The sequence below is a fragment of the Staurois parvus genome, unplaced genomic scaffold (assembly GCF_062004578.1).
Source record: "Staurois parvus isolate SC_StPar_1 unplaced genomic scaffold, SC_StPar_1.0 ptg000475l, whole genome shotgun sequence".
NCBI classification, from domain to species: domain Eukaryota; kingdom Metazoa; phylum Chordata; class Amphibia; order Anura; family Ranidae; genus Staurois; species Staurois parvus.
In genome coordinates, this window is record NW_028318271.1 from 6618959 (window position 1) to 6633960 (window position 15002).

Consider the following 15002-nt stretch of genomic DNA (forward strand, 5'->3'; position numbering starts at 1 on the left):
CAAAACACAATCTGCTGCGGGAAAAAAAGTCCCTGACCCCTTCTAGAAAACGCACCGGCTCAAAATGCACAGATGTGAACTAGATCCATAGGAAACCATGTTAAATAGACACTAGTGCATTTCTGCAAAGTGCACTAAAAAAATGCATAGATGTGAACCAGGCCTTAAGGCCCGTCGTCCTTGCTGCTGCACATATACAGTGGGGATCGAAAGTTTGGGCACCCCAGCTAAAAATTTGTATTAATGTGCATAAAGAAGCCAAGGAAAGATGGAAAAATCTCCAAAAGGCATCAAATTACAGATTAGACATTCTTATAATATGTCAACAAAAGTTAGATTTTATTTCCATCATTTACACTTTCAAAATAACAGAAAACAAAAAAATGGCGTCTGCAAAAGTTTGGGCACCCTGCAGAATTTATAGCATGCACTGCCCCCTTTGCAAAGCTGAGACCTGCCAGTGTCATGGATTGTTCTCAATCATCGTCTGGGCAGACCAGGTGATGTCAATCTCAAAGGTTTTAAATGCCCAGACTCATCTGACCTTGCCCCAACAATCAGCACCATGGGTTCTTCTAAGCAGTTGTCTAGAAAACTGAAACTGAAAATAGTTGACGCTCACAAAGCTGGAGAAGGCCATAAGAAGATAGCAAAGCCTTTTCAGATGTCAATATCCTCTGTTCGGAATGTAATTAAGAAATGGCAGTTATCAGGAACAGTGGAAGTTAAAACAAGATCTCGAAGACCAAGAAAAATATCAGACAGAACAGCTCGCAGGATTGTGAGAAAAACAATTCAAAACCCACGTTTGACTGCACGATCCCTCCAGAAAGATCTGGCAGACACTGGAGTTGTGGTACACTATTCCACTATAAAGAGATACTTTTACAAATATGGTCTTCATGGAAGAGTCATCAGAAGAAAACCTCTTCTACGTCCTCACCACAAAAATCATCGTTTGAACTTTGCAAATGAACATATAGACAAGCCTGATGCATTTTGGAAACAAGTTCTGTGGACCGATGAGGTTAAAATTGAACTTTTTGGCCGGAATGAGCAAAGGTACGTTTGGAGAAGAAGGGGCACAGAATTTAATGAAAAGAACCTCTGTCCAACTGTTAAGCATGTGGTTGGATCAATCATGCTTTGGGGTTGTGTTACAGCCAGTGGCACAGGGAACACGAGTAGAAGGAAAAATGGATTCAATAAAATTTCAGCAAATTTTGGATGGTAACTTGATGCCATCTGTGAAAAAGCTGAAGTTAAAGAGAGGATGGCTTCTACAAATGGATAATGATCCTAAACACACCTCGAAATCCACGGGGGATTACATCAAGAGGTGTAAACTGAAGGTTTTGCCATGGCCTTCACAATCTCCTGACCTCAACATAATTGAAAATCTATGGATAGACCTTAAAAGAGCAGTGCGTGACAGACAGCCCAGAAATCTCAAAGAACTGGAAGACTTTTGTAAGGAAGAATGGGCAAAGATACCTCAAACAAGAATTGAAAGACTCTTGGCTGGCTACAAAAAGCGTTTACAAGCTGTGATACTTGCCAAAGGGGGCAGTACAAGATATTAACTCTGCAGGGTGCCCAAACTTTTGCAGACGTCATTTTTTTTTTTCTATTATTTTGAAAGTGTAAATGATGGAAATAAAATCTAACTTTTGTTGACATATTATAAGAATGTCTAATCTGCAATTTGATGCCTTTTGGAGATTTTTCCATCTTTCCTTGGCTTCTTTATGCACATTAATACAAATTTTTAGCTGGGGTGCCCAAACTTTCGATCCCCACTGTATGGTACATGGTTGGCAAGGAGTTAAAGCACAACTCCCTACACAACTTTAAGTGTTGAAAAAAAAGCAGATCTGCTGGTGAACTTGCATGGATTTAAAGCTCATTTAAACCCAAGAACACAAATGTAAAATATTTCAACTCACCAGTCCTTAAATGTGGTGGTGGCTGAAGTAGTTTTTTTCTGGCTTTTTATTTTCACTGGAGCATCCTGCCAGTAACTTCCTGTCCTAGTGTGACAACACTCTCTATACTTTATGAATAAAAGAGCAGCGTTGTCACCCTAGGACAGGAAGTGTTTTTGTACTATATCATCATCTTCACAATGTAGTGGTGGGGGGTCAGGTTGGACATTGTGTTCTGTAATCCATAGAAGTGAACTGAGTAGGGCTGATAATAATTGGATTTCAGTGAAGCCGAGGCACTGTGCTGTCAGCTCAAACAGGGTTCACTGAATTTCAGGCAGGACCAGCCGGTAGATGGAGCATTTTTAATGGGATAAAACATGATTATTGGCACAGTTACTGTAGTTGACATTCTTACCCTAACATTGTTACCCTGCAACAAACATGTAGCTTGTAAAGTCTGAAATGTTTGACCTTCCATCCTACATGCATGTTCCAGGATAGTGGCTGATTAAAGTCGTTGTAAACGCATTCATATAACCTATGAAGTGACCGGCCTCAGGAGATAAAACAAATCCTCTGACATAAGTTGTACCTGTAGCATCTATTCTCTACATTCATTCAAAGTTCTGATTTTATAAAGATTTTCTGAGCTGTCAGTAAAAAGGGGGTGGAGAGCTGAAGTTATATGCAGAGCTCAGTGAGGAGAGCTCTGAGAGCTGATTGAAGGGAAGGGACCCTCCCCACACAGCTCACAGGAACAGAGCTGAGGCTGTCAATCAGCTGGAGGTCCCTCCCCTGTCACCATTTTTCTCTTGGTGTCAGGAAAACTTGTCAGAAGTGAATCATGCTGTGATAGCAGAGGAATGAAGCAGCAGACAGAAATGACACTTGGTGCTCTTAATTGAGACAAGTATATACTATAGAGCCTGCAACCCATCGATCGCGATCTACCTGTCAATCGCAGGAAACTGACAAGTAGATCACATTCAGGGCTGTGCCAATCTGTCCCCACAGTCTCCCCTGCTCTCCTTTTATTAGCAGAGCAGAGTGAGAGGCAAAACAGTGCTGGATGTAGGGCGGGAGCACAGGACCTGCTTTAGTTAAAGTGGAGTTCAACTCACTCTGTTAAAAAAATAAAAGTCAGCAGCTACAAAAACAGCCACTCACCTGTCCCACGATCCCGCGGTGCCCCCGCCGCAGCCCGTTTCACCGGCCGTCCTGTATTCCATTCGCTGGCATCTTCAGTGTGGGCACCCGGCTATGACAGCTTGCGGCCTCACAGCCGGGTTCCCACTGCGCATGCACGAGTAGCGCTGCGCTTCCTGAATGACCCCGTTGTCTTCTGGGACCTGTCACGTGTCCCAAAAGACTACAGGGAGGGAGGGGAGAAGGACAACTTCCGCTTCCGATCACCTAGGCGACCGCAAAGGTGCCAATCCTTAATGGCGAGCGGGGGACAAAGGCTTAAAGTGGAACTTCCCCTTTTGGGTGGAACTCTGCTTTAACCTTGCAAGGTAACTAGGAGGTCCTGGCAGCTCCCGCCCTCCATGCAGCACTGTGCTGTCTCTCAATTCGTTATGATGTATCCATAGACGCACACAGCATGACTTGGCCCTGCCCCCTTTCTCTCTCCACTAAATTTGACTGACAGCAGCAGGAACCTACGGCTCAAACTACTCTGAGTCTCTTGTGAGACAGTGGATAGCGGTGCTCCACTCGGAAGAGTTTTGGAGAGTTTTTTTTTTTACCTTTTAATGCATAAAATGCCTTTTAGAAACACTTTAAGCCTGAGTTCACACTGATGCGGTGCGTTATTTGCAGCAGTTTCTGTGTGAATTCTGCACTGCATCACAATCGCAATGTTCACAATGTTTATGCGAACTGCTGCGGGTGTGTATGTTAACACCTCGAAATCGGTCCGCAAAGCGTGGTGCGATGTGCAGAATCAGACCACGTGAACACATCCAATTCTAGTGCGGACCAAAAAAAGGGTCCTGCACCTTTTTGGTGCAGATACGATGCGATTTGAGCCATACAAAGTGTATGCCTCAAATTGCACCACTCAGAATTCACATGTGATTTGCACAGGAATGAGGTGCAGTTCCTGTGCAAATCACATGTGATATAGCGCACCGCACAAGTGCAAACCCAAACTAAGTCTTCAACCGGTCATTTCTCGCCAATAGTGTGACGTTCAGTTGTGCAGACGGAAGGGAAGATAATTATTGAATTTTTTTTTACCGGGAGTTCTGTGGGATTTTTAATTTTAGATAGCCTCCAAAAATAATTACATCTACATAGAGAAAAATAGGGATTTTTAGTTTGGTGGTAAAGACACTTAAAAGGAGAATTTTGTAATTTTAAACAGCGCATTGAATAATTAATGACCCTCAAGCAGGATTACAGTGATATACCTAAATATTTAGCTTCAAGTATCAGCACTTGAATTATATGTCCCAGAAACGTCTCTGTATTATTGATGTGTATACACTTGGAGGCCTGCAGCCAAGAGGCACTCTGACGAAGTCTATGCATAGCCAGTGAAAACAAGCATGGAGCCACAGTGTGTGTTGAAAAGATGCTGTATAGCCGAGCCATGTTGTCTTATACAGTGATCCAGGTCTGGGCTAGTCTGCCATATTTTGCCTTCCATGCTTCCCTCCTTCCCTTCCCATCAACATGCTGATGATCTTTTAAATAACACTTCCATTTTTATTACATATCATATTTTAGATTCTGTGATGTCTTCGCTCAGTCTCTGTACTTCTCTATGCAATGCAGGTAGATCATAGCTGGTGAGAGGGGCCAATAGGGTGCTGTACATAGCTTTCTGAAAACATCACAGCAGGGAGGAGTTATGCAAATATCAAAATGCCTTGATGGGTGGATGTTAATCAGGAGGCGTGTGGGTGTTCCTAGGCAAGTTGTATTTGCATGCACACCACCCTAGGTAATGGCCACAGGGATGCTGAGCCTCCATGATGGAAAGGATTGTAATCCAATGAATGAAAGGCATGGGCCAGGGGCAGTCAGAACTCACCGTTCCCATATATTCCCATGGGTTCATCACTATGAGGGTTAGCAGGAATGGGGTGGTTGGCAAGCTCTGACAATAGCGGGGAGTGCCAATGCTTTGCTTAGTCAGAGCAGACCGATATGTTGGCATAAAAGGTGGCGCTGAAAGTTGATTCATGTATGTGCAGGCACCTCTGGGTTACAGCATTTCATACCTGATCCACCTAATCGCTCCAGGACATGGTCCTTTGGTCTTTTTGCCTTTGCAGGTCCTGCCTTTCTTGTGCCCCTCTACTTCTGAAGAGCCTGAGGTGACCATCTCTTCTGCTCACCCCTCCACCCGGCCCTGCTGCTTACCCTTTAGAATCCCACTCTCCATTTTTAAAAATCATTAAATATGACAAAAATCAGACATTAGGCGTAAAGCGAAAAATATACAAAATTTACAGTGCACCTAGCCAAGGATGTCATCACATTCTGGGGAGATTCTGGGAAGGTTGAGTGTCCCAAATTTTAGAGAAGGTGCTCCTATACTGTGCAGGAGGGTCCTGGACATGGAAGACTGATGGTGGAAAACAGTACTTTTTTTTGTTTTATTTTCCTTTTATTTTTCACATAGAACTATGCTTATCACAGACGTGTTTAGATTCACATAACCTGGCATAAAGGTCACTGAATCGGCTGAAATTTGAACCTTTGATGGCCCTTTCGGTACCAACTGTCTTTGAAAAAGTTTGTAAAATCAAAGGAGCCGGGTGGTAAATTATTAGGTAAACAATGACTTCAGCCAATCAGATGCAGTAATTTTTTGGGTATTCAGACAGCCGTGGGTGTTGCAGCTGCTTGAATACAATAGATGGCAGAAGAGACTCTCATAGATTTCCTTTGTTCAGCCAACATCCCTGTATGGCTAGTCTTAAACTGATCATACACTAATAGATTTTTTTTATAGTTTCCCATCATTGGTGTCAGTGGGAGGAATAGTACCTCACCATTGGTATTAATGGGAGGAATAGTGTCCCACCATTGGTATTAGTGGGAGGAATAGTACTCCACCATTGGTATTAGTGGAAGGAATAGTGCCACAATATTGGTATTAGTGGGAGGAATAGTGCCCCATCATTGGAATTAGTGGGAGGAATAGTGCCCCATCATTGGAATTAGTGGGAGGAATAGTGCCCCATCATTGGAATTAGTGGGAGGAATAGTGCCCCATTATTGTTCTTAGTGGGAGGAATAGTGCCCCATCATTGGAATTAGTTGGAGGAATAGTACTCCACCATTGGTATTAGTGGGAGGATCAGTGTCCCACCATTGGTATTGATGGGAGGATCAGTGTCCCACCATTGGTATTGATGGGAGCAATAGTACCCCACCATTGGTATTGGTGGGAGGAATAGTGCCTCATTATTGGTGTTGGTTTGACTAATAATGCCCCATCATTGGTATCAGCGAGAGGAATAGTGCCCCATCATTGGTATCAGCGAGAGGAATAGTGCCCCATCATTGGTATCAGCGAGAGGAATAGTGCCCCATCATTGGTATCAGCGAGAGGAATAGTGCCCCATCATTGGTATTAGTGGGAAGAATAGTGCCCCATCATTGGTATTAGTGGAAGGAATAGTGCCACATTATTGGTATTAGTGGGAGGAATAGTGCCCCATTATTGTTATTAGTGGGAGGAATAGTGTCCCATCATTGGAATTAGTGGGAGGAATAGTACTCCACCATTGGTATTAGTGGGAGGATCAGTGTCCCACCATTGGTATTGATGGGAGATACAGTACCCAACCATTGGTATTGGTGGGAGGAATAGTGCCTCATTATTGGTGTTGGTTTGACTAATAATGCCCCATCATTGGTATCAGCGAGAGGAATAGTGCCCCATCATTGGTATTAGTGGGAAGAATAGTGCCCCATCATTGGTATCAGCGAGAGGAATAGTGTCCCATCATTGGTATCAGCGAGAGGAATAGTGTCCTATCATTGGTATTAGTGGGAGGAATAGTACTCCATCATTGGTAATGGTGGGAGGAATAGTACCCCACCATTGGTATTGGTTGAAGGAATAGTGCCTTATTATTGGTGTTGTTTGACTAATAGTGCCCCACCATTGGTGTAAATCAGAGGAATAGTGCCTAGTTAGTGTCAGTGGGAGGAATAGTACCTCATATCAATGGGAGGAACAGTGCCCCAAGGACTATATAAAGACAAATAAAGGGCCACATCTGGTCCACGGTCCGCAGTTCTAGGTCTTATCTTTTTATTGAAAATGATGCCCTCCTGAACTTTATTCACACCCTTAGACTCGGTTCACACTACTGTGACCTGAAAGTCATGTGACTTTGTCAGGGGACTCCCTGGCGACTCGAATACTAGTTTGATGTGACTTGATGTGGCTTTAATGCGACTTTGAAGTGACACTCAGGGAATGCCTGGGTAATCTTCCTGTAATGTCTGATCCAAATCACATCAATATAGATGAGCATCCGACTTGAAGGCGACTTTTATTACAGTGGTAGTAAACTTCCTGAATAATTTTACCTACAGGTAAATTTATAATGAAGCTCACCTATCGGTAAAATTAATATCTCCTAAACATGCACCGTTTAGGAGATATTAGCCCTTTTTGATATTCGGCCCATGTGCTCTGAAGGAACGGCATACACGTGCCATTCCTTCAGAGCACTGTGCCATGGCCTGGGATCCCCGCGAGCATGTGTGGGAATGGCGTGTTTGTGGCTGGGCCAGTCAGCCATGAGAGATCACAAACCCGGAAGGAAGACTGGGTGAAGATGGAAGGCCCAGTGAACCGTGACAGCGCTCCGCTGGAGGGCTTCCTTTCAAGGAAAGTCCTTCATAATGTACTAGTATACAATGCATACTAGCACATTATGCCTTTACCTTGCAGGGTTTTTTTTTTTATGCAGTTTACTACTGTTTTAAAGTCTATGGGCACATGTCTGATAGAAGTTGCCTTGAAGTAGTACAGGAACCTTTTCTAAAGTCGGAGCGACTTCAGTAGTGCTCTTTAAGACGGCTCTCATTGACTAACATGGGATTTCGCATACCATGCGACTTGGGGTCTCACAAGTCGGATCCCAAGTCACGGCTTTATGAACCCAGCCTTAGGGCTTGTTCATACTATCTTAGGTTTCTGAGGAGCAAACCAGGTTCAGGTTGCTCTTCGGTGGGCATATGGTGGTGAAAAGGCTAGAGCCCCCCCCCAGACCTTTATTGAAGTCATGTCTCCCCCCTTTTCATTCTTCTTTACATATTAAGTTCCTGCATTCTTTCTTTATGTGTTTTATCCCTCAGACCTTTCACCATTTTCATTGCCCATCTCTGGGCTTTCTCTATCTAACTTTTTATAGGATTTGGGATCCTTTGCTTTGGAAATGTGTTTTGCTGAGACTGGAGTCCTCCTTTGAGCTGGTGAGGCTCTCCCAGCCTTGTAGGATGTAACAAAAGAATATAAAATTTGGGTTCTGCAGCCTTCACTCACTTCCAGGCTTTAATTACAAATGCATGGAATTCCTCCATAGTCTTGTTAATGGACTCGGCAGATTGATACTTTCCTTTGTTTGAAGTGCTTTAGAATTTTCCTGGAATGCGATCACAGAAAGGGCTGTGTGTTATGAGGGCATCACAGTCCCCATACTCAAAATTCCTGAAGGGCTGGGCGAGTCAATCATCCATTCAGCGGCTGGCTTTACTGTACGCTCGTGTGTGGTACGACGTTTACACAATGACAGCTCATCAGTAAGGGACGCAGCCTAAGCCAAGAATGATCATCAGCCTGATTTCTATAAATGTCACATTTGTCAGAAAAAAATATTTACTGTGTGGTGACGTGACTAAGACCTTATCTTAGTTGTTAACTGAAAACTGTATTACACCCCGGTCACACCGATCCCGACTTTGAAATCATTCGGCTTACAGTGAAGTCGCACGATTTCAAAGTCGAAGGACGTGCCAATTTGAGGTGTGATTTGCAAGACATGGGACACAGATTTCAATGCAAATCGCAACAAAAGTAGTGCATGTACTACTTTAGAAATCGGTGTGGCTCCAACCAAATCAGCATGGCCATGGATAAGGGGGTACCCCCAGTCCACCTGTACGGGGCCCAGGCAGCTGGGCGAATCTGATGTGGGCAGGGAGGTTGATCGGCACGATGGGGGGGCAATTCCTGGAACTGATCCCCTGTATGGCTGTCTGCAGCATGTGAAAGCTGGATGCTTCTCCCTCCTGCTGGTTTTCAGCTGCAGCAGAGAGAGCCGTACAGGGGATCGGTTCCAGTAATTTGTTGTTTTTCTATAAATTTTGTAGAGAGTGGAGAGGGATTAGAACCTTTCTGTTTTTACGGCTTTCTGTGCCCCTGTTAGGGAGATTCATCATTTCTATTTGTCCTGTTTACCATTATCAAAGTGAAAGTAAATGAAAATCCCAAATTTTGGGTTATCCCCAAAAAAGTAAGAGGATAAATTTTCCAGTGGGGACACTAGTTCTGGTGACCTGGGGGTCCCCAAGGAATTATCTTCATTTGGAGGGATTTCGTCTCATTTCCTGTTTGGCTATGGGACAGGAAGTGAAGGGAAATCTCTGCAATGGGATACAGATGGCAAACAAAAAATCTGAAGGGTTATAATTCTCCCTCACTCTATCCAAAATAAAAGGAAAAAGATTTCCATAATAGTTTTACTTTAAATCCACTTGAAAACTGAGCAGTCGCCTTTGGGCTACATGTACACTGAAGCTCCCTTGGACTCCAAGCTCTCCTGGCTGCTGAAAAACGCTAAACGCCGCAAAAAGTCGTTTAACCACATTCATTAATTTCATTGGCCAGAGCACTTGCCATTGAAATGTACAAACGCCCAGACTCTAAAAGCTGCTAGTGCTTAGGCGCATTTACACTTTTTTTTTTGCTGCGTTTTGCTTTTTTTTCTACAAAAACGTTCCTCTCCTGAATGTGATATTTCAGCATTCAAGAGAAGGACGTTAAATGGCTCCTGAACCCTGCTGCTCCTAAACTCTGATAAAAGCCTATCTGTACATGGACACATAGGCTTTTATTGAGTTGAGTTCATGGGGCCTTGGCAAAAAAAAAAATGCTGAAAGCTCGTAATGTCACATTTAGGAGCAGCACTGTACACCAGGCCTTTGTGGGCTTTTCCTTGTCTCTTCAATCTATCAAATCACTGTTGGTAATCTGTAAATGAATCAGCAGGGCACAAATTCAGGTTTTAGGCCTCATGTACACATGAACTCACCTAGTCGGTAAACTCTCCTAGCAACAGAAAAACACTAAACGCAGCAAAAATGCATGTAAACGCAGTACCACGTTTGGATGTTTATTCATTTGATTGGCCAGAGTATTTTGCATTGACATGGATAAACGCCCAAGCTCTAAACGCGGCTACTGTTTAGTTACGTTTACTCACGCTTTTCCCGTGTTTAGCATTTTTTGCGATTATTCTGCGTTCAGAAGAGGAACATTTAACTGCCCCTAAACTCTGCTGCTCCTAAACTCTGGTAAAAGCCTATGTGTACATGGACCCATAGGCTTGCATTGAGTTGAGTCCAGGGGCTTTAGCAAAAAAAACGCCAAAAGCTCCTAAACTCAGGTTTAGGAGCTGCAGTGTACATGAGGCCTTAGGAGCTCTCACTGCTTGACAGTTGCTTGTAAAAATTGTGAGACCAGTTTTAGCAGCCAAAACTGTATTTGACCCAAAACATTTTTATTGAAGGCACGACTCCTACTTGTAATCAGACAAGCACATTTGGTTGTAATAGAAATAAAGTTTGATTGTTTTGAAGTGTCTCGAGTTGTGTTTTTTTTTTTTTTTTTTTTTTACGTTTTTGAATACCATTAGGAAAGGTTAGATACCATTTCCCCATTGGTGAGATTTCTCGTCACTTCCTATCCAAGGGGCAAGACAGAAAGTGAATAGAAATCTTTAAACAGGTGTCTCCATTGGAGTTTCCTTTTCTCCTGATGACCATTGTTACTGGAATAGATGGTGAGGGGAAAGATGCCAATGGGGACGACTCTTCTGGTGACAACTATCAAAGTGTGTATTGACATTTAAGGCCCCTTTCGCACAGGATGAACCCATCAGTGGATCTGCTTGCTCAGTGGGGGATCTGTCCGCTAATCCCCGCTGAGTAAATGGATGCCAGGTCCGTGTCCACTCTGCTACTGCAGAGCAGACGGACACAGCCTGCTGTCCTCTATGGGTGGTTGGATGGATACGGATGGCTTGTCTGTTTCCATTCGACTGCTATCCTATCCAATCCGTCGGAACGGAAGGGGAACGGATCCCTATCTGTCTTTTTGGCGGATCGGATTGGATGTCAGTGAGTGTAAACGGACATGTCTACACCCGCCCACTCCATAGAGATGAACAGAGGTTCCAATCGGGATGTACATGTGAAAGGGGCCGAAGTGATTTACACTTGTTTCCTTCTATGTGTCTGGGACAGAAACTAAAGGGAAATTTTCTCAATGGGACATTGAAAAAAAACTGTCAGGGGCTTTAATCTTTCCTTATTCTATTTGAAGCATTTGGGGAGAGTTCCCTTCACGTCCTGTGCCTGTGACACCTGTTCAAGAAGTAGGGGGTGTAGGTGTCACTGAGACAGGAAGGTACAGACAGCATTAAAAAAATGTCAGGCATTTTGAGCCTTCCCAACTTTTTAAATACATGTTTTTGTCCCATTGTATTCTCACTGGAGAGGGTTCTTTTACTAAAGGCAATTGATGGTAATAAAAACCTGACAGAGGTATAGGTTCGTGGCCTGGAACAAGTATGCAGTTCAAGAGGTCTGACTTTGCTTGCCACATACTCGTTTCTAGTTCAAGGAAATTTTGATGACAGAGAGCCAGGCAACTAGCAACCTCCATGTTCCTCTCAGGTGATGGTAATAAAAGCACGAATTATAAAACAAAGAATAACAATGACGATGTTTCTTTCAGCGGGAAGGATGCTGTATCTGGAAGATGCATATGTTGAAGGGAGCCGATGGGCTCGGGATTCAGATTACTGGTGGCCGAGGATCCAAAAGGTCTCCTCATGGGATTGTTGTTGCCCACGTGGAAGAAGGAGGCTCCGCAGACAGGTATTTAAATATTCCACTTTTCTATTTAAACAGTAACTTTTCTTGAGAAAATATTTTTGACTTTCTGCTATTAAACATATCCAGTGAAAAAAATTTAAAAAATCTAATTTCCTCATATGTTTAGGCCAAAATGTATTCTGCGACATGTCTTTTGCTAAAAAAAATCCCAATATGTGTAAATTAACTGGTTTACGTGAAAGTCATAGCATTTACAAATGGCGGTATATATACTAGAATTTTTTTTTTACTAGTAATGGCGGCGATCAGCGACTTATAGCGGGACTGCAGCGGGCATTCTGACACTGGGGGGGAACTGACTTGGTGTCGCTGACATCCCCAGTGACACCAATACACAGTACAGTGTCAGTGATTTTTATTTGCACTGATCAAATGACACTGGGCAGGAAGGGGTTAACATCTGGGGCGATCAAACGGTTAACTGCGTGTTGTTTTACTATGAGGCTGTGTGCTGCGTTTCACTGTAAGCACACTGCTTTGTATGGCTCTGCTGTGCAGAGCCATACAAAGCAGTGTGCAGGAGCTGACCGTGTTGTTTATACACAGGTCTCTCCCCCGTTGGAGATACTCGGAAATCACCGTCCGGGACCTGGTGATTGACAGCTGAGGCCGTGATTGCCACGCACCCCATACCCAGAACTGCAAAATCACGTGTATATATACGTGACTTTGTGCACCCGTGCCACCCTGTAGCATTATTTCTGCTATAGGGCGGCGCAGAAGCAGTTAAAGTAATACTAAAGTCTTATTTTTCTTTCTTGAAGATAACAAACATGTCATATTTACCTGCTCTGTGTAATGCTTTTGTTCAGAGCAGCTCTGTTCCTCCTTCTCCGGGTCCCTCGCCGTGGCTCCTGGTTCCTCCCTCCTGCCAATTGCCCCCACAGCAAGCAGCTTGCTATGGGGGCACCCGAGCAGTCACGCTACCGAGCCATGGCTCTGCGTTATCCAATCACACACAGAGCTGCGGCTCGACCCTACCCCCTTCCTGTCGTGATTGGCTCACAGGCTGTGATTGACAGCAACGGGAGCCAATGGCTCCCGCTTCTGCCTTATCCAAGGAGTCAGAGTTCTTGGAGAACTGAGGCTCTCGTGGATATTGATGGATCGAGAGGGGACTTGGGTAAGTGTTGGGGGGCTGATACACACAGAAGTTTTTTTTTTTACCTTCCTGCATAGAATACATGTAGGTAAAAAACCTTGAGCCTTTAGAACCACTTTTAAATCACAATGTGGTTTGTGTAGCAATTGTATATGTTATATACAGTTGTGTTCAAAATAATAGCAGTGTGTTGAAAAAAGTGAATAAAGCTCAAAATCCTTCTAATAGCTTTTATTTCCATACACACAAATGCATTGGGAACACTACACATTCTATTTCAAATCAAAACATGAAGAAAAATATATCAAATTTGTGTTGTTCCTCTAAAAAAAATGAAGAAAAGTGAATATTAGACTGTTCAAAAAAATAGCAGTGTTTGTATTCTTCTTTACAAACTCAAACATTCACTATATAAACTGAAAAATGTTTGAAGATTTTGCTTTCCTTTGAATCACTTAATGAATATTTGGTTGTAGTCGCACCGTTTCTGAGAACTGCTGTACATCTGTGTTGCATGGAGTCACCCAACTTCTGGCCCCTGTGATCAGGTATTCCAGCCCAGGATGATCGGACTACATTCCACAGTTCTTCTCTATTTCTTGGTTTTGCCTCAGAAACTGCGTTTTTGATGTCACCCCACAAGTTTTCTATTGGATTAAGATCCGGGGATTGGGCTGGCCACTCCATAACGTCAATCTTGTTGGTCTGGAACCAAGATGTTGCACGTTTACTGGTGCGTTTGGGGTCGTCGTCTTTTTGGAACCCCCATTTGAAGGGCATTTCCTCTTCAGCATAAGGCAGCATGACCTCTTCAAGTATTCTGATGTATTCAAACTGATCCATGATCCCTGGTATGCGATAAATAGGCCCAACACCGTAGTATGAGAAACATCCCCATATCATGATGCTTGCACCACCATGCTTCACTGTCTTCACAGTGTACTGTGGCTTGAATTCAGTGTTTGGGGGTCGTCTGACAAACTGTCTCCGGCCACTAGACCCAAAAAGAACAATCTTACTTTCATCAGTCCACAAAATGTTGCGCCGCTTCTCTTTAGGCCAGTCAATGTGCTCACAGTGGGACTTTGCGGGGGCTTCTTGCAGATAGCTTGGCTTCACATAGGCGTCTTCTAATTGTAACAGTACTCACAGGTAACTTTACACCTTCTTTGATCTTCCTGGAGCTGATTGTTGGCTGAGTCCTTGCCATTTTGGCTATTCTTCTATCCATTCGAATGCTAGTTTTTTGCTTTCTTTCACGTCTTTCAGATTTTGGTTGCCATTTTAAAGCATTTGCGATCATTTTAGCTGAGCAGCCTATCATTTTCTGCACTTCTTTATATGTTTTCCCCTCTCCAATCAACTTTTTAATCAAGGTACGCTGTTCTTCTGAACAATGTCTGGAACGACCCATTTTCCTCAGAATTTCAGAGAGAAATGCACTGTAACCAGCATGTACAACATTTGCTGCCTTCCTTCCTTAAATAAGGGCAATAATTGCCACCTGTTTTTCAAAGAATGAATGACCTCACTAATAGAACTCCACACTGCTATTATTTTGAACACGCCCCTTTCAATTAGTGATTCAATGACACAGAATCAGCAGCATGCATGTCATGACTGTTGGGTCTGTTGGATTTCTATTACTCTACTACACCTGCTAGTAAATTATTTGCCATGTAGAAATATAATTTCTACCAAAAACAGTGATTGATCAGGTAAGTGATGTCTGACTGCTATTATTTTGAACACAACTGTATATTTTTGGATTTAGAAATGCTTTAACTGTTATTTCTAAAGATTTTTATTGCATTTTC

The 15002-nt window shown here is 43.3% G+C and overlaps 1 protein-coding gene across 2 annotated transcripts in view; it reads left to right on the forward strand.

Moving 5' to 3' along the window:
* PDZD2 (PDZ domain containing 2) overlaps nucleotides 1-15002 on the forward strand; it is a 354572-nt gene that overhangs the window by 181489 nt on the left and 158081 nt on the right. For both annotated transcript variants that reach the window (XM_089689464.1, XM_089689465.1), the window contains exon 3: nucleotides 11923-12065. In XM_089689464.1, the coding sequence (XP_089545590.1) occupies nucleotides 11923-12065 (143 nt within the window). The remainder of the gene's footprint in view (nucleotides 1-11922; nucleotides 12066-15002) is intronic.